General features: G+C 33.5%; 1 protein-coding gene across 7 annotated transcripts; it reads right to left on the reverse strand.

Moving 5' to 3' along the window:
• Positions 1–792: 792 nt before the first annotated feature.
• LOC412476 (BTB/POZ domain-containing protein 9) lies at positions 793–16,959 on the reverse strand. Of its 7 annotated transcripts, none has more exons than XM_026443510.1 (11): positions 16,712–16,959; positions 15,695–15,791; positions 9,077–9,301; positions 4,360–4,480; positions 4,064–4,229; positions 2,227–2,420; positions 1,793–2,010; positions 1,549–1,731; positions 1,356–1,434; positions 1,108–1,286; positions 793–1,019 (listed from the first exon to the last, which is right to left on the reverse strand). In XM_026443510.1, the coding sequence occupies exons 3-11, from the start codon at positions 9,271–9,273 to the stop codon at positions 818–820; spliced, it is 1,539 nt and encodes a 512-aa protein (XP_026299295.1). In that variant the 5' UTR covers positions 9,274–9,301; positions 15,695–15,791; positions 16,712–16,959; the 3' UTR covers positions 793–817. The 7 variants fall into 7 exon arrangements, 6 of the variants coding, with proteins under 6 accessions (XP_026299295.1, XP_395933.4, XP_006559128.1 ...); XM_395933.7 differs by lacking the exon at positions 16,712–16,959 and adding an exon at positions 15,861–15,970; XM_006559065.3 differs by lacking the exons at positions 15,695–15,791; positions 16,712–16,959 and adding an exon at positions 11,475–11,938.
• Positions 16,960–18,668: the final 1,709 nt, after the last annotated feature.

Consider the following 18,668-nt stretch of genomic DNA (forward strand, 5'->3'; position numbering starts at 1 on the left):
AATATTGAAATAGTGATCAAGTTTTTCATCGTATCATTGCAAAAAATGAAGAGAAATAAGTGAGTATTCTAATTAATTATTTAAAGAGAAAGTATCAAATAATGTCGTGAATAAAATTTCTTATTTTGCGTTGTTAATTGAAATACGTGATTTGAATTGTCACATAGCTTTGTGGTAAAACGAAATTTAAATTTTAACCAAGGCTAAGTAGAATCAGTACGATTTTACTTATCGAACATACATCCGTGTCATCGGTGCCTTTGATAGTCTAATGCATACTCAGTAGTTCGCATTTTTCCGTGGATTTTCACATTTCACGTTTACTTTCGAACGCGCTACTGTAATACAGATTAGATTTCGAAGTCATTTGTTCACATGGCAATTTAACGTGTGGTTTAACAAGTTCCTTGAGAATCGGTCTATGCATCGTAGCATATCAAATACTCATTATGCAGACCACGAAGTATCGTTTGGCATACTTTAATTCTATCGAGAGCCAAAGCCTTTAATTGCAAGCCAATATCGGTCGACTTCTCATTGACTACTTATTAACATCAGAAAAAGCAATATTATTTATTTTGAATAGCATAAAAAATTACATTTTCTATAAACTTATACCCTGTACATATTGCTCAAAATTACTCTTTTTATATATATATATATAAAATCTAAACACTTACACTTTTATATTTTCGTTTTCCTTTTTTTTTTTTTTTAATAATTTCTATTTTTATATCATACTCGTGGTATTACGTGAAGCTTTTAAAAAAATGCAATAATGTATGTACAAGCTTATGAAAAGAATACTTATATACTGTTAATGAGCAGATTTGGAAACTGAATGACTGGGAGTAAAAACTTCATAATCTACTACAAAAAAATGATAGTCTCCCATAAGTACAGTATTAGAGGCATGTTCGCCATCGTAGCTGTGAGGAAGATTACTGTAGCTCTCCTTATTTACGTTACAATTACTAGAAATTAGTAAATCAGCACCTGCTCCAAAAATTGGTCCGATACTGTAATATTAATAGACTTAATTAGATATTAATAGACTTAGTTATTAAAATTTGTTTTATATAGGCAAATGAAATAATAAATATTTACTCTGGATGATAACAAAGCGCAAAAGGCTTTTTAACAATATCATATTTCGTTGGAGGTACATCTTGGTTATTTGTTAAAGTGAATAAGAAAGCTTTTTCTGAAAAAATATAGTGACCCTTGGCATTTGTTTTACCCCATGGCACATCACTGAAGCCTCCACAAATTTCTCCTCGAGTTCCCTATATAGAACATTACATATTACATAATAAACCTTATTTTATTTACATTAAAAAGTATAAATTTCTTACCAATGCAATTACATATGTCGGACAAACTCCATCACAATGTCGGTGAAATGATGATGCAGAATAATCATGATTAGAAGCTCTGAAACATTTATAATTGTATATTAATTATAATATATATAAACATTTATAATTGGTATATTTATTTATTACAATATGCTTAATATTACATCCTGTTAATTTTTATTGAACATACCGGTATACTAGACGCCAACTTTGTTTTGGAGATCCATACCACTGATTCAGTAGACGTTGGAAACCCATCTTATCTCGCGATAGAATTTGTGATCCCGGAAACAGAAATGGACTAACTCTTGGCTGTAACCGCTTATCTGCACAAATTTCTGCATATTTGTTTGGTAGCGCTGCATACCTATACCTAAGACAAAACGTAAAAATCGAAAGCCTCCGAGAATAAAAAGCTTCCGGGCAAACCATACCTTATGGGTTTTGAGCCACTTGATCGATCGGGATTGAAAAATTCGTACCTCTCCAAGGAAAGTTCTATAGGCACTGCTCCGGTTGGTTCTACTTCCTCCGCAAAGACCTGGCTGTCGATTAGTAGAAGGCGAACATGATTTATCACTCCGGATAAATGTTGGCAAACCCTCACGCGCTCCTCCTCTGTCCAGTGTTGAGTAGGCTGCGTCACCCCTGCCTAGGAGCGTGGTCCGTACGGTTAAGCGTTCCTTAACTCGTAATTCTAAATTCCGATCCAAGAACCTAAGGACCCAAGGACCCGGTAATAATCGTATGCGACATAAGGTCTAAGACCTTGCACGACATACGCATGATCAGAGCGTTAAGTCTTCTTGGAATTTTCAACGGATTCAAAGTACTCGGAAACGGAATAGAATTTTTAAAGAAAAAGAACCTGATATTTTGCCCAGTTTAGTACTGCTCTCCAAACATCTTCTTCCTCCAATCCTAAGTAATCCGAAGATATAAGCTTCACCAAGGCATCCTTTGGAAGATTACAAAATGCTGTCGTTTTAACCGTATCTACAGCATTTTCTCCAATGAAAGCGAAACATCTTTCAATGAAGGAAGAACAAGCTCCTTTGCCACCTGTGATAATAAAAGATATTTTATTAATAACATATTTAATATTAATCAATATTAAATTTTACAATATAATGGCCTAAATAATAATATACTTAACTTTTATAATATTTAAAATATTATCTATTAATTTCGCATATTTATTTACATCAGGACTTTATAAATATAAATAAAACATTAGATTCGATTCAAAAATATTTATTAAATGTCTATCTAGATCATTATCTATTACAGCAATTGCTCAATCACAATATTTACACCTGGAATTTGTTTGAATACTAAATTGGGTACAATTTTAAATATATGTGATATACATTACACATTTTTTTTTTCCATTTAATAAAAATAATTGAAGATGAAAAGATTGAAACATGTTCTAAATTCCATGGAAATTAATATTATAAGATAATAATAACGAATACGTTTCTCAATAAAAAAAAAAATTATAATTTGTACATGTCAATTTACCATTGTTCTTTCTAATTACATTGAATTATGTATCACAAATATGGTGAACTTGAAAGATATTAACTTTGCCCTTATTAAATGTTTTTAAGTCACTTGTACACAACATGTAGTTTACATGCTCAATAGCACAAAGTATAAAACAATGCACTTTTTTGTTCATCCTCCAAGGTTATGAGTAACTTAATTCGCTCCTGGATTCGTATTTTGTATTAACGTTATATTGTCGCCTTTTAACATGATTCGTCCGAGTGGTTTTCTGTTCTTTGTCTTCAAATGATATTCCTCAGCATCATCCAGTACTAAATTCATATATTCGTCAAATCCAACGATGTGACCTTCGATACGTAGGTTGATGTTCTCGAATAACCAAACTTGCACGCGCGAACGGTTTTGCAAGTATCGAAATATAAGGTTGATGGGTTGTACCATCACTTTTTGAACTTTTTGAGGTCCTTTGTACGACATTTTTGTGATAATTTCAAAAATTAACAAGCAACGTTTAATACACTCGTGCTTTGTAATAGCCAAACGCCGAAAAATGTGGCGTCGTAATTGTACCAACTGTATTTCGTTCGGGATTTTTCCCTATTACTTTCCTTTTTAAAATATTTTAAACGTCCAAAATTATTTCAATCAAGAATTAATTCAAGTAAATATTACACGTATTAAAGAAAAAATTGAGATTTAAAATATTTAAAAATTTATTATTTATAATATTTAATATTTTTAGTAAAGTTTCATAGAAATAAAATGTTGGTACTACTGATTTTATATATATCCTATATAGTGCTGCCTCGGTGGCAGATATGTGAATTACAAGAGACGAATAACTCAGTCGATAAGTATCAAACTGCAATTCTTCTCTATACAAAATATTCTTACCTAACGAGTAAAATATCATAAATTTTAAATATCTTCTTTTTTAAATAAAATATCTTGTATAAAAAAAATTAATTTTTTCATATTTTCAATTAAGAATTTCATATTTCAATTGTATATTCTGCATTTTTGATTTACAGAAACCTATACATTTATCAATTGATAATATATATTTTGATATATTTCATAATATATATTTTAATAATTAATATATTATTTCTTATGACGCATCATTTAACAACTTCCAAAATAAAAATGTTTAATACAAAGAAACGTTTAATAATATATCATGAATAACTTACTAGGAACTCGCTCTTGGGCATCTAACGCCGCAGTCAGAAGGGCACACGCGTTTCCTGGACTTAGAGTGGCGGAGACGTGTTCCTCGCAACTTCTCCAAAGTTCTTCGACTCCCAATTCTTGCGCGAGACCCAGCATTTCGAATATACCGTTATCCTGAAGCATGATCTACGAAACAGTTACAGAATTAAAATCCGGCAGTACGCGTTTAGGAAAAGCATGAAACTTTTATCAATTCTTTCCTCCATGTTTTTTACACATCGTCGCAAATTCATTCTGTGTTCGATAGATTATTTACCTTGCCTGTGTACACGTAATGGATAAATTGTCGAAAAGTCTCTGGATGAGCGTGCGGCATACGCATTGGGGTTGGATTTCCCGGTGTCCCGATCCTCTTCGCGGCAGTAAAGTTCTTGCACCTAGGGAAATCGAAGCAGCGTATCGATTTCAAACAATAATTGCCATGGGTTAGAGGAGAAAGGGAGACAATGAAAGAGGAGGCATTGCTTTGAATCGGGCGGGTGTACTATGGGTGCGTGACCCTTCTAACGAACACCCACCACTTCACCTTTCGTCACCTTCGCTACTACTTCTAGCAGTGTTTCGTGTTACAAAAGGGCTTAATTGACTTCGTCAGGAAGCTCCGTAGCCACGAGAGTATTCGCAACGTATGCAGCCAGGCTTTAGTTTTCGTTCCTCTAGAAATTAATGGCAACCTTCGAAAAGTCACTTCTCACCCTCTTTTTCCCCTGCGGCGAGCCCTCTCCCCGTAAGGGAGGAACTCGCAAGAACAAATCTTTCCTAGTATTTCGCGCTGAAAGCGGAGATTCCCTGTGACCCATTGGGAGAACATTCGATCTCGGCTTTTCTAACGTGCACCCTCTCCTCTATAATGCGCACAATGCGACTAGATACACAAAAGGGAGGTTTTTAATATCGACAACTAAAACGAACCACGTATTTCTCTTTTCTTTTTTCTTTTTTTTATTTCAGAATCGTTAATGTATTTCGTACATCTGCATAAAAATTAGTACATCAAATAATACTAATATTTTATTTTCGTTTTTCCAAAAATATCGATTTCAAATTTAATCTCAAAGGAAAACAGCACTTTACGAAACGAAATGAAACGAAATTCCAATTTCGGGTCGTGATTAAGCAAAGGCAGGGGGAAATTGAATTGGAAAATTGAAACACAAACGGTAGTGGAGCGGGATTTAAGACACGAGAGGCAGATAAACTCTTAAACTGGAGCCCTTTGAAGGATCCGGTGAAGACACTGGAAACGACCCCCGAGTTTCTAATACCGCTAAGCCGAGGCAAGGTAAAAAAGATTTCGTGTGCTAGAAACGAGGAGGTCGCGGTGAGTACAAGAGTTGCGGGAGGTAAAGCGTGTGGTACGAACGGCGTCCGTATCGAATCAAAAGAAAATCCGTCAAAGAGAGCGGGTGCAAATGGAAAAGGCATGCTCGCCGGCCGCTTTGATATTATAACCGACGCGTTAACAAACGCTCGGGTTCGTCGACAGGAGAACGCGAAAGTTGGAAAAATCGCGGGGCCGACCTACGAAACATGGTTGCCGTGGTGGGGAGAGACTCGACAGAGGAAAACTAGTGCTCAAAAAAATTAAAAACACGAGCCTCGCGCACAGGAAGCGGCAAGTATATATATATATATATATATATATATATATATATATATATATATATATACACGCACGGATGTGTAACCCTTGCCGCGGGTCGACTTTTAACGGACCGAAAAAAAACTCAACCTTTATGCTTTCACCTGCCGAGTTCGAGAGCGATGCGGGCTCCCGTGCGTATCAAAGCGTTATAGTTACAGTGTATTTATTTTGTGCAAATTACAGGGAAATATTCCAATATCGAGAATACGTCCTTTTTTTTCTTCCGTGTTCAACAGCACGGTTGCACGCGCGATATAATTTATCGTTAGAGTAAACGGTTTTTGAATCTCGCGTGCATGAAATTCCGCGAGAAAAATTCGCACGTCGAACGTAGCAAGAAGCCTCGTCAAGATTCTCTGCTCCTCTATCCGGGAGGGAACGTGACCAGCAATTCTGACTAGAGAACCATGGCAATATCGGTAAGAAACCGCTCCACCGGCAAAGAAATGAAAAAAGTGTTAAGAAGGAGAAATAAAGGCGGGTTGGGTAGTGATGGATGATGCGCGGAACGAGGCGAACAAGCAAGGAAAGAAAAAGAAGAAGAAGAAGAAGACGAAGGGGTGAAGGGTAGAGGGAAGGGGTGAGAAACGAGAAGTCGGCGAGGAGAGAAGCTTTTCCCTAATCACAGGCGAACGGCGCAGCGGAATCAAAGAAAACCAAATATCAGCGAGTGACGGCGAGAAAAGAATAGGGCACCGCGTGCGCGCGTCTGGTGTGTGACGACGAGGTGTCACGGGGGTGGTAACGCAGGTTCACGAGGCTCGACGTGGAAAGAGGATGTTAGGGGGTAAGGTGGTGGGAAACGAGGGTCGTGGCTGCTTGGTTTCACGGCGGCAAGGGGTTGAATGTCGCCGCGGGCTCCGCTACTAACGACCAAGCGTGCGATTATATAGCGGGCTCCGTCGATCTCCGCGCAAAAACCGCCTCCGCTTCCGGTGCACGAGAGTCAAATTCGCGCCACACCTCCTCGTTTCCTGTGAAACGACCGACGAGTCTCACCCGCTTCGGCCCATTATCAGACACCACGTATGCCTCGACTCGACAGATCCAAATTGTGTACCATTGTCGTCCAATGCATAATTACTGGCGAAAGCAGCTCGATAACGAACGTTCTTTTCTTTTTTTTCAATTGAAAATCCATCTTCTTCCATTGATGGCGCGATGGAAAATTGCGCGGGGCGAATTTGAGCTGAAAATTTAGGTCTCGTTGATTGCATCGGTAATCCAGTGGTAGTAATTTCTCCTCTAGAACAAGCAATCTTCTTTTTCCAATTTTCTTCTATTTCTTGGAAAACGGATAATTTCTTTCCCCTACGTTCGATATTATATTTACTTTTCTCGAATCTAAGATAACTTGAACTGTTGAACAAGAATTAATTATTCAAAATTATTTCTATAATCCTTTTAAAACCGCTTTCTTATAAAAATCAAAAAATTCACGCATAAACTATTTTCTTCTCCTTTTTTTTTTTTTTTCAATACACGTCACTTGACATATTAATAGCGGTCAGTTGCACGCGGGAATCAATAGAAACGATGGGATTACCAGTTTAAAGTGCCATCAAACATCACCGAAGCTTGAGCTTATTTTTCAATTTCTTTTCTCCCGTTGTCAAGCATCGTTCTCATCTGCGTCGCATTTCGAAATGACAAGAACTGGAAGAGGGAGGGGGATGGTGCGGGCGGAAAGGTATGGGGATCACGACTCTTTGTCAGGATTTTCACCGGACTGGAGAGTACCGCGTAGAGTTTTGAGTGCGGTCGCGTATTGTCCATGCGTTCCTCCTACGGACGCCTGTCACGAGCATGCGTAACTTAATTTTCCGAGGCCAGTGTTGGCGGAACGAGAACGAAAGAGACGGAAGAGAAGGAAAGAGGGCTGATGACAAAAGGACTCGACGTTCCCTTCCACGCCCCGATATCAAAAGGGTTCACAGGAATATCGTAATTGACTTTACAATTAGCATCGAGCCTATCCAGTGGAATGTCGCCGCCTCGATGCCAAGGCCCCTTCACCTAATATCAAACCGAGCCCTCCTTATTGCAATTAGAATTCTGTCGAGTGAAAATACGGCCTCCGAGACTCATCACAGATGAGTCGGCCGCGAGAGAGAGAAAGAGAGAGAGAGGGGGGAGATGGTACCATTCTCTCCTCTTATTATCCAACTAATTAGAACGTTCGATCGATTCATTTCGCCGTAACAATCGGAGAATCCCTTAATTAAAATTCATCGCTGCCGCGAACTTCACCGTCCTTTTTCTTTTTTTTTCGATCAAGAAACTTTGATGACTTGGCGATTTTTCTCCCTGGAACAACCGTTCGACCAAGAATTTTCGTAGAATCTCGCTCGATCGAGCATTGTTTCGCGACTCGAGTGCTCTTCCGGCTCGAATACTCCTTCTCTCCCTTTTTTCTCCGGGAGAGAAAAAAAAACAGAAGGAGGAGGGAGGACTATGTAAAGCGTGCAAAGCAAGAATATAGCAGGCGAATTATGTATAGATTCCTTCGGCGACTCGAATAATTTAACGAAGTTATTATTTTCTTTCCGTTAGATTCGTTTGCAATTCCGCAGAAACGTTAACTTTCAGTTGTTCTTTCTTCTTTTTTTTTATCTTTCTTGCCAAGTTCCTTATACTAAATCGGTTTCACGAGCGAAAGAAAAGTTTGTAACGCAGTTACCGCGAAATAAGTTCCATTTCGTGTCTCGGATAAGGGAATCGAGGAGTCGTCGCGTCTCTCAAAAAGTCTCGCGAATTACGAAAATATTATTTTTGAACGTAAGTTTGCTTCTTTACATCTTCGAAATAAACGAAGTACGAGGCTAAAACTGACCGTCATGTTTCTACGTTAATTCTCTATTTTTTTTTTTGCAAGAGATCCATTATCTTCTCACGAATGTATATAAATCGTATATTTTCTATATCGATGAGATATATAAATGTATTTGTTCGATTTCTCGCGTGTATCTTTCGTGTCTCCAAGGAAATCCGAGGAATCATCCGCGAATCGATCAACGAGACGGGAGATACTGTTTTAATAAAAATTACGATTAACAATTAATTTGGTCCCAAGATGCACCGTGCTAGCAGTAATAAAATTTCCAACCTCGCTTGCCTCGTTTACAGGAACGAGTCGAACTTGTTCGCCTCATCCCTGGAGGCGGTGAAAAAATATCGAGGATGGAAACGAAGATAATGTAAATTGTCTCATTGTTTGAATTTCCACGAGTTTCACGTGTTTTCCCGGGGATCAACGGGGATATTATGCGCGAGGAACACGATATTAATCGAAGCGTATCAAGAAAAACGACCAATAAAACTGACTGACCTAGCTTGAAGGATAATTCTGTGAGCGTAAACCGGTGTCTCGTCCCTTCCTAGCAGAAAGACAATGTCAGCTGTATCTTTGTCCTCGGAAAGTCGAGCCAAGTCCTCCAGAAGTCTAGGTACACCAGCTAAACCTGCCTCACCAGATATCCCCGCTGTTCCTGATGCCGCCCCCACAGTGACGGCTCTGGTCGCCATGATGTGTCAATGAATCGAAGATCAATTACTGTGTAATAAGAACAGTTATTAATGAGATAGGTTCTTGATGATTACGTTTTATGAATATAGAATTTGATTCTTATATACTAAATTATAGAAATTTAAATCAATTTCGATAATTCCATTACGATTAATTACAACATCAACAGATGTTATTCATTCATGAACAGTTTCATCCTTAGGAATTAAAGTAGATGCAGTTCCAGGACGAATTAATCAATTAAATTTATTTAATGAAGTCCAGGAACTGCATCTACTTTAATTCCTAAGGAAATTCATGAATGAATAACATCTGTTGATGTTGTAATTAATCGTAATAAAATTGCTATTTTTAATTTAATATTAACGTTAAAATTACAAATGTGAAAATAATTTAAAGAATCTATCTTCTTGTTTCGTTCTATTTTCTTTTGAAGAAAGAATTTATTTTTAAGAAGTATTATTTTTAATACATATAATATAAATTTTGAATATAAGCTTAAATATAATTTTCTTTCTTAGCAAAAGAGAACGAGATGGATTTTTTAAAATTATTTTTTTATAATACATATTAAAGCAAATAAATCGATATTTTATAATATCATAATGTTACATTTAATATTTAGTTTCGTATGGAAAATTCAATATCTTCTGATAAATAAAATAAGGTAAAGTTTCTTAATCCAAGTTTCCACTTTTCCAATATCTATGCAACTTTTTAAGCCATTACCTATCAATTTTAAAAAATTGTCCTCAAACTTTTACGCGATATAAAATACAAACTTTTCCCCGATATTATTTTTCTCCTTCTTTTTCTACACATTTTCTATAATTAGCGCGAAATATTTCATTCACCTACAGCTTATTAAAAAAGCCTTCGCGTCCTTTACCTCCCTTCCAAGTACCACGCAACTTTTATTCATTAACATCCTTTCTTCGTTGCCCCGAAACAATCAAGCTAATTAAGACACCCGCTATATTTTTTTCCTATCGCGCGAAAGTCGACGCTCTCTCCGTGCAATTTGCGATAATCCGAAATTAATGGGGATCTCGATCAGAAATAAATCTCGTGATTGACGGGAGAGAGAGAGAGAGAGAGAGAGAGAGGAGCACGTGAATATTATAAGGCGACCGCGTGTGTCATCGTCTCAAAAATATTTTTCCACGGTTGCATCCGCGGTTGACGAGCTTCATCGCGGTTAGAGCAAAGGAGAGAAAAAGAAAAAGAAAAAAAAAATAAAACAAAACCGATTAACGCACAATCGGCGCTAATTGCGCGATTAATATTTGATTTGCACCGCGTCGCGACGCGGCGTCACCCTCGTCCCGTCTCTCTCTTTATTCCGCCCCCCCTCTTTGTCCGTGTCATTCAGCCACGGCTGGTCGATCGACACGGAGGATTTTGTGTCACGGCGGCTGGCTGATTCCCTTTTAATTAGTTCGGGTTTTGTAGTTTTCGAGCGTGTGACGCGCCTCGATCGCGCCGCGTGATTCCCCGGTCATTTGCCCTCCTCTCCCCTGGATTTCCTCGCGTCATCCCGCATTCCGACGTCGAATCTGATTCGATTAAAATGTCATCCGACCAAGGTTTTGTTTAGCGCCCGATTGAGCAGCGTGCAAACGGTGAAAAATTGATTAACGAACGCGGATATCCTCCGATTCGACGCACTCGCGATTATCGGTTAAACCGATTAATTAGTTACGATTAACTGTCACTGTAACGGATAGATCTTCTCGAATAATCTCGAATGATGAAGAAGTTTCTCCAACAAAGTTAATCTCTCCTCGATCTTTCGATGCCACAAGCACTGGATATGGATGTAATTCGCGATGATCGATCGTCGATGTATTATTGTACGTGGAAGAAGTTGAAATAATTATATAATGTTGCGTAATTACATTTTTAAACAAATTTCGTGGAACGGAATTTCGGTGAAACGTTCCTTTTCGAACCGCGCACAGATATCGACTGCCTCCTCGCAGCCGGTGTTTATTTTGAATTTTGTTCGTTCGATTCTCGTCGCGTTCGATACCGTATAAATAAACACGCGTACACGAATATAAATAGCCACGGGAATTATAACGAACGCTTGTTATCGAATAATATTATCGTCGAACGTGTTTGCGTTTAAACAATTTAAACACTTGACAGAGGAGAAAAAAAAAATTAATCGCCGTTGTTATCGAACATGATGGCTCACCTGAGGAACGTAGAATCGCGCGTTGGTATCACCTTTTTTTTTTTTTCGTCGATCGAGGCGAACGAGAAGAGAACTCTAAGCGAACCGCGACGAGCTGAAGCGTTGTCTCCCTGGTACACGTGGACGAGTATTGTGCTCGCACGCGAAACACTGCATTTTCAGCCGATCGGCATCTCACATTCCCACGGGGCGAAACATTGTTTCGTCGAAAACTTTTCCTCCGTTTGTCTTTCCGTTCGGTTTTCCCCTTTTTCCCAACGACGAAGTCCGTTGTTCTACAACGCGGACGCGATCCCGCGAGTATCGCGCATCGAAGAAAAAGAAGGGAAAGGAGAGTGTAGGAAAAACGTGTATTCGTTCCGTTTCGACCGGAAGTTTCGACGTATAACGCGAGGTATTTCTACGGAGCGAGACGAGTTTTACGAGCGCTGGACCAGGCCTGGCTCGATCCCGCCGCCTTCTTCGGCCCTTCTCCTCTCGCGCAAAGGTGAGCCTGTGCCTCTTTTCAACCAACGACGATTCACTCCTTTCTTCTCGTTCTCGTGTGGCCAATGCTCCTGCAAGATCACTCCACCTCCAGCCGTTGTTGCCAGATCCTCTTTGGAGCAACTGATCGCACGATCAAAAAGGATACACGCGCTCTCTCCAGCTAGCAACGAGCCTACCGTCTAACCTGACCCTAGATCGACACCGATCCCGACTTTTTCTCTCGTCCACTGGCTCGATTCACATTGTTTATCCAACCTTCTGTACTCTTTGTTCCATTTTAAATCGAGGCAAAGGCAAGATTCTCTTGCCCCTTTTCCATCGAAACTCTATTTCATTCTCACAGTGGCGTGCCTTGTTTTCGAGGCGGGTTTTCAACCGATGGTTTTGCTTGGTCGCGCGATATTGCCGCAATGCGGTGCTTCCTAGTTTCCTCGACGAAATGGGATCGTCCTTTTATTCGTACCAGACGCTCCTTTTCGACCGTAATTCTAACCGAGTCCATTGGATTCAGTGATTCAAACACTTTAACTTGAGCTCCTGCCGTAGATCGCATTTGATCTCTCAGTTTTTCGTCAGTTCGCCGTCCGTGTTGAATTTACTTTACGGCTTTAGCTTAAGCGATTGAAAATGGAATACGATTTAGATAAATATAATTGTGCGATTTGAAGTTAAATTCAATTCAATTAGTTTTTGAAAAATGGAATGTATTTTGATGATAATGTATTATAGATTTATCAAAATATGGAGTAACAACGATGTAAAAGTTTACAATGAATATTTGATAAAAACATATCATTACTGTAATTGGATTATTTGATTGGATTTTTGATAAAATCATTTGTCATAACAAGTTAAAATTTGCTTAATAATAAAACTCGTTTATGGATTGTAATAACTATGTAATTAACAGAAATATTCATTTTTCAATCGAGAAATGTAATTATCGTGGAATTTGGGATAGAATAATTTGTAACGTTCGTTTCCGTTATCATTCCAACAAGATGTGCTTTATCTTCCCAAGCTTCTCATTTAACTTTCCGTTCCATCCATAATACCGCGATATTACGCCATGATAAATTGCAAAATGCATATCACATCTGTCCTTTGTGAATATAGTGATCTATGATAAAATTTCTGCTCAACTTCTCTCGCATGGAATTAATCGATGGATGGTAAAACAGATTTTTCAATCCATTGACAAAGTGTAAAACAGATCTATTATAGATTAGATATAAAATAGATTATCCAGTTATATTTAATGTCATTTAATTCAAAGCATACGTAATCTCTATTACAATTTTTGTGCCATATGCGATATTATCGATATAATCCAAAAACACATAAAAATAGTATTAAAATGAAAGGAATTGTAATTCATTTATTTATATTATTAATATTTATTCTTCCACAAGAGATGGAAAAACGAAGTTGAAGCATTATTTCATTACAATGATGTGTATTGGAATTGTAATTAAATGTTAATATATTAAACGATAATATAATCGTTTATATAAAAATTGTAATCATAATTGATTTATTATAATCATAATAGAATTCAGATTTAATGTAGGACATTATCAATTATAAGCCTATGCAATATGCAAATATGCAAATGTAATTTTTGAAATTCCAATTAATAAATTTTATTTTAACATAACTTTTTATAAGCTAAAACTAATATTAATAAAAATATATATTTGATTCTAGATTAAAATAAATTAAAATAAATTAATTATTATGTTTACTATTATAATAAGTTACTAAATAAACAAAATAATAATAGAAATCTAATAATTGTTAAATTATTAATTATTATATAAAAAAAATTATAATAGCAGAAAACATATTTTCATTAAATTTGATGATTTGATCTTTTATATAAAACAAATCGTGAGAAAGAAGTCATTTTCGAATTTTCGTCATATTTAAATTAATTTTTTTAAATTAATTTTAGATTACTTTAATTAAATTTTAATAATATAGAGAATAATTTTGAATAATTTATTTTCATAATATTCATAAATAATTTTTATTTATTTTTTATTTATTTTAATTGATTTTTAATTGATTGATTAATTTACTTGTTTATTAATTTGTTGATTTTGTTTATTATATTATTACAATGTGTATTAATTTATTTATTCTTTTATTTATTTATTGATATATTTATTAATTAAAAGTTTTATTTTTTATAGAAAGAATTTATATATTATAAAATTAAATTCTTTCATATGTTGCAACATAGAAGAGAAGAAATTAATAAAAAAAAAAATAATATAAATTTTAATTATTCCAAAGTAAAAAGAATGGAAACATAAGAGAAGAATTTAATCTAAAAAAAATATATATATATAAAAGAAATAAAACATAAAGAGAAATATTTAATAAAAGTATTATTTCTAATCTAGGATAACCTAAAAACATTTAAACAAACCACAGCAAAATTTACAATGGAAAATTAATATTAATATGGTTCAACTTTCATAAATTTATTTAATTAATGTTAAATACTTTCTTGATGTTTTGGTTTTTTTTGATCACTTTAATTAAGATGAAATAATTTCTTCTATATTTAATTTTTTTTTTATTTTAAAATAATTAACTTCTATATTCTCCTCTTATGTTTACGTATTTATTCATTCTTTATATATTATAAAATTAAATTCTTTTATATAAGAGAAGAATTTAACATTGTCATATATATGTAATGACTAAACATAAAAAGAAAATATAATATAAATATTAATTATTATAAAGTAAAAAGAATGGAAACATAAAGGGAGAATTTAATCTCAAAATAAAGAAAATCTAAAAGAATTAAAACATAAAGAGAAATATTTAACACAAGTATTATCTTAATCTAGATAATACAAAATCATTTTAACAAAACATAGAAAAATTTAGAATGTTGAATTCTTTTTTTATATGTTGTAGCTTTCTTAGATTCTAATAATTACTAATTATTATGTTTTAGTCTCTTTTAGATTTTGTTAATTTTAAGATTAATTAATTTGTTCTTCTATGGTACAATTTTTTTTTGTTTTATAACAGTTAACTTCTATATCATATTCTCTTCTTATGTTTGTGCATTCATTTTTTATTTATATATTATAAAATTAAATTCTTCCACATAAGAGAAGAATTTAACATTGTAATACATAAATAATGAATAAAACGTAAAAAGAAAATATAATATAAATATTAATTATTATAAAGTAAAAAGAATGGAAACATAGGAGGAGAATTTAATCTCAAAATAAAGAAAATCTAAAGGAACTAAAATATAAAGAGAAGAAACATTGAAAACAAGTATTACCCTAATCTAGGTGATACAAAAATATTCAAACAAAACATAGTATTTAAATGTTAACATAGCAATTTAAAATATTAAATTCTTCTTTTATATGTTGCAGCTTTATTAAATTTACTGAATTATTATTGGTTTTAGTTTTTTTAGACTTTGTTAACTGAAAGATTAATTAATTTGATCTTCTATGTTACAACTTTCATTATTTTCTAATAATTAACATTTATATTATATTCTCTTCTTAAGTTTGTGTATTCATTCTTTATTTATATATTATAAAATTACATTATTTCATATGTTGCAAACATATAAGAGAAGAATTTAATTATTGTAATAAAGAATAAATAATGAATAAAACATGAAAAGAAAATATAATATAAAAATTAACTGCATATAATATAATATAAAAAGGATTTATACATACGAAATGTAAAATTTTATCACGTCATCACGAAAGACATGGCGTCCATATTGGAATTTTTCCCGCCTTCGCAGATCTATTATGGCACTACCAATTAAACCTATGCAAAAAGAAATCAAAATTCCTAAATAAATGAATAAAATGAATAAAATGTATAAAATTAAATTACCTTAAAGTCACAAGATCACAACAATCAAATCAAATAAAAACTCACTTAACTCACATCCTATTAAATTCGACACTTGAATTATATGAATAAAGAACTCAAAATGATGTAATCGTCAAAAAATTATCTATCCTAATGATAAAATATTGAATAAAGATATTGTCAATTAAATACAAATGCACAAATCACAAAAAAGAATAATTATAAAAAGAACAGTATTAAAATATTACGCACTAAATAGAACACACATCTTGAGAATATTTCTAACTTCTAATCGTTACGACGAATCAACGAATAATGTTTTTTCGCGTTTCGCTTTTGCGCATCGAAATAACAACATGGAGAGGGGATACGTTCGGCAATTCGACAAGACAAAGCATGTTTGAACACGAATTATATTTCTTGGAAACGATCAAATATCATAAGGAACGTTTCTAGCCTCGAGCAAAAAACAAACGATAGATCAAAAAAGTAAACAGTAAACACACAAGCGAGACGTTGCACACAATAAATGTACTTGAATAATTCGATTTCATAATTCGAACGAACAGTAAAAAAATTTCTTTTAATTCGACTAAAATGATAAAAATTGATCATCTAGAACGTAAAATAAACGTATACAATTAAAATTATATTAAAAAAAAACCGATATACCATTTCAAATTCTGTCTCGAAATATTTCGATACCGAGGTGCTAATGACGCAATAGACGCCAAATGAATAATCGAAGAAAAAGACACAAAGAAACACAAAACACTAATTAATTTCCTTTTCACTACACTGAATTGATTACTTAAAACACTAAATTAGCAATAATTGATAAATTTGGGAATAATAAAAGTAAAATAACTTACTGCGTAATCCGAATTTGCGACGATCCGTCCTCTTGTCACGATTTCCAACTGTAGACTGACGCCTGCGCACTATGATGCGCAATATGATGCGCACTGATTCGTCTCGCGTTTCCAATAGAGCAACGTTCTGATTGGCTGGCGCATGACACTTATTTATTCATTTTAAAACCGCGCGGAAAATTGAAATTTTATAAAATATATATTAATTGTTTTTACTCGTAACATAAGAATCCTGCAAAGATATTTATTAGAAATACAATAAAATTAATTCCTTAAAATAGTTAAATTAAATGATACAAATTATATATTAACATAATATAACAACTATATATATTAAAAAGGAATTTAATATGAAGATTAATTAAATTTAAAAAAAAAATAAAACAAGAAAGAAATTTATTAAAAAAAAAACTTAAATAAATTCATAAAAATTGAAAAAATAAAAAAATTATGACACATAACATAGTATAAGATAATGTAAAAGTAATTTATACTAAATCTTAATACTAAATCTTAAATCTATCCTAAAAATATTACACTTAAAACTAGGATTTATATCTAAAACGCACGCATTTTATAGAAATATTATAAATTATAACGAATATATTAAAATTATTGAATTTTAATACTAAATCTTAAGTTTACCTTATATTATACTTATACTATACTTAAAGCTAATAATAAGATGCATCTTATCATTTACATCGAGTATAACGAATTACAATAAAAATATTAAAATCTAAGTCTTAATACTAAATCTTAAATCTATCTTATATTATACTTAAAACTAAATCTAAAAAATCCAAGATGCAGGCATCCTTCATTTACATCGAATGTATTATAATGAATACACTAACTAACTAATATCTGTATCAAAGACATTCTGGTCTCATTTGGAAAAATTAAAAAATAATATAAAACAAGCAAGGATTGACCAGAATATATTTGTTCAGATTTTATTAGTACCTTCAATCTAGTCGATTCATAATTAATCAAAATAATTTAAGGGAATCATATTTTATACTAGATTGAAGGTGTGCGTAGTTCTTAGCTTGCCATCGCTTTTCGAAAAAATTTACAATTTAATTCAAAATATTTTATTAAATGAAAAATATGAAAAGCGGTGCCAATTACCAGGTCTCACCCACGGGGAGGTAACTACGCATCGAGACCCATAAGGTTGAATTTATTGAACAAATTTATTAATACAACAAAATTATAATACAATTAATTGTCTATAAATAAAATCTTAAATGTAAAAAAGAAATGTGATACAAAAATTATCCATCGTCGTCCAACGTTGTCCATCGATGAACAGTTAAACTAACTTATTCTAGACCTTAATACTAAATCTTATATCTATCATACATCTATTTTACATTATGCAGAAAACTAGGACTTAAATCTATGATGCATGCATCTTATGATTTACATCGAATATAAGAAAATATAATAAAAAAATTAAAATCTACGCATGCTGATTATCCTGATCCAACGTCGTCCAACGTTGTCCATCGATGAAATCTTCTAAATTAACTTATTCTAGATCTTAAAACTAAATCATAAATCTATCTTAAAAAACTATTATACTTAAAAAGACTGATATCCATCGATGAAGTCTTAAATTAACTTATTCTAAATCTTAATACTAAAACTTAAATCTATCCTAAAAAATATTATACTTAAAACTAGGCCTTAAATCTAAAACGTACGCATCTTATCGAAGTATAATAAATTACAATGAATATTAATATAAGAAATTACAATTATAAAATTAAAATGTATTTTGTATTTTGATTATCGTGATCCAACGTCGTCCAACGTTGGTCTTTGATTTCCATCGACGTCTATCGATACATCGAATATAAAAAATTACAAAAAAGAAATTGAAATCTACGTCCTATATTGAATATCGTGATCCAACATCGTCCAACGTTGCTCTTGGATTTCTATTTCG

This window comes from Apis mellifera, linkage group LG10 (genome assembly GCF_003254395.2).
Source record: "Apis mellifera strain DH4 linkage group LG10, Amel_HAv3.1, whole genome shotgun sequence".
NCBI classification, from domain to species: domain Eukaryota; kingdom Metazoa; phylum Arthropoda; class Insecta; order Hymenoptera; family Apidae; genus Apis; species Apis mellifera.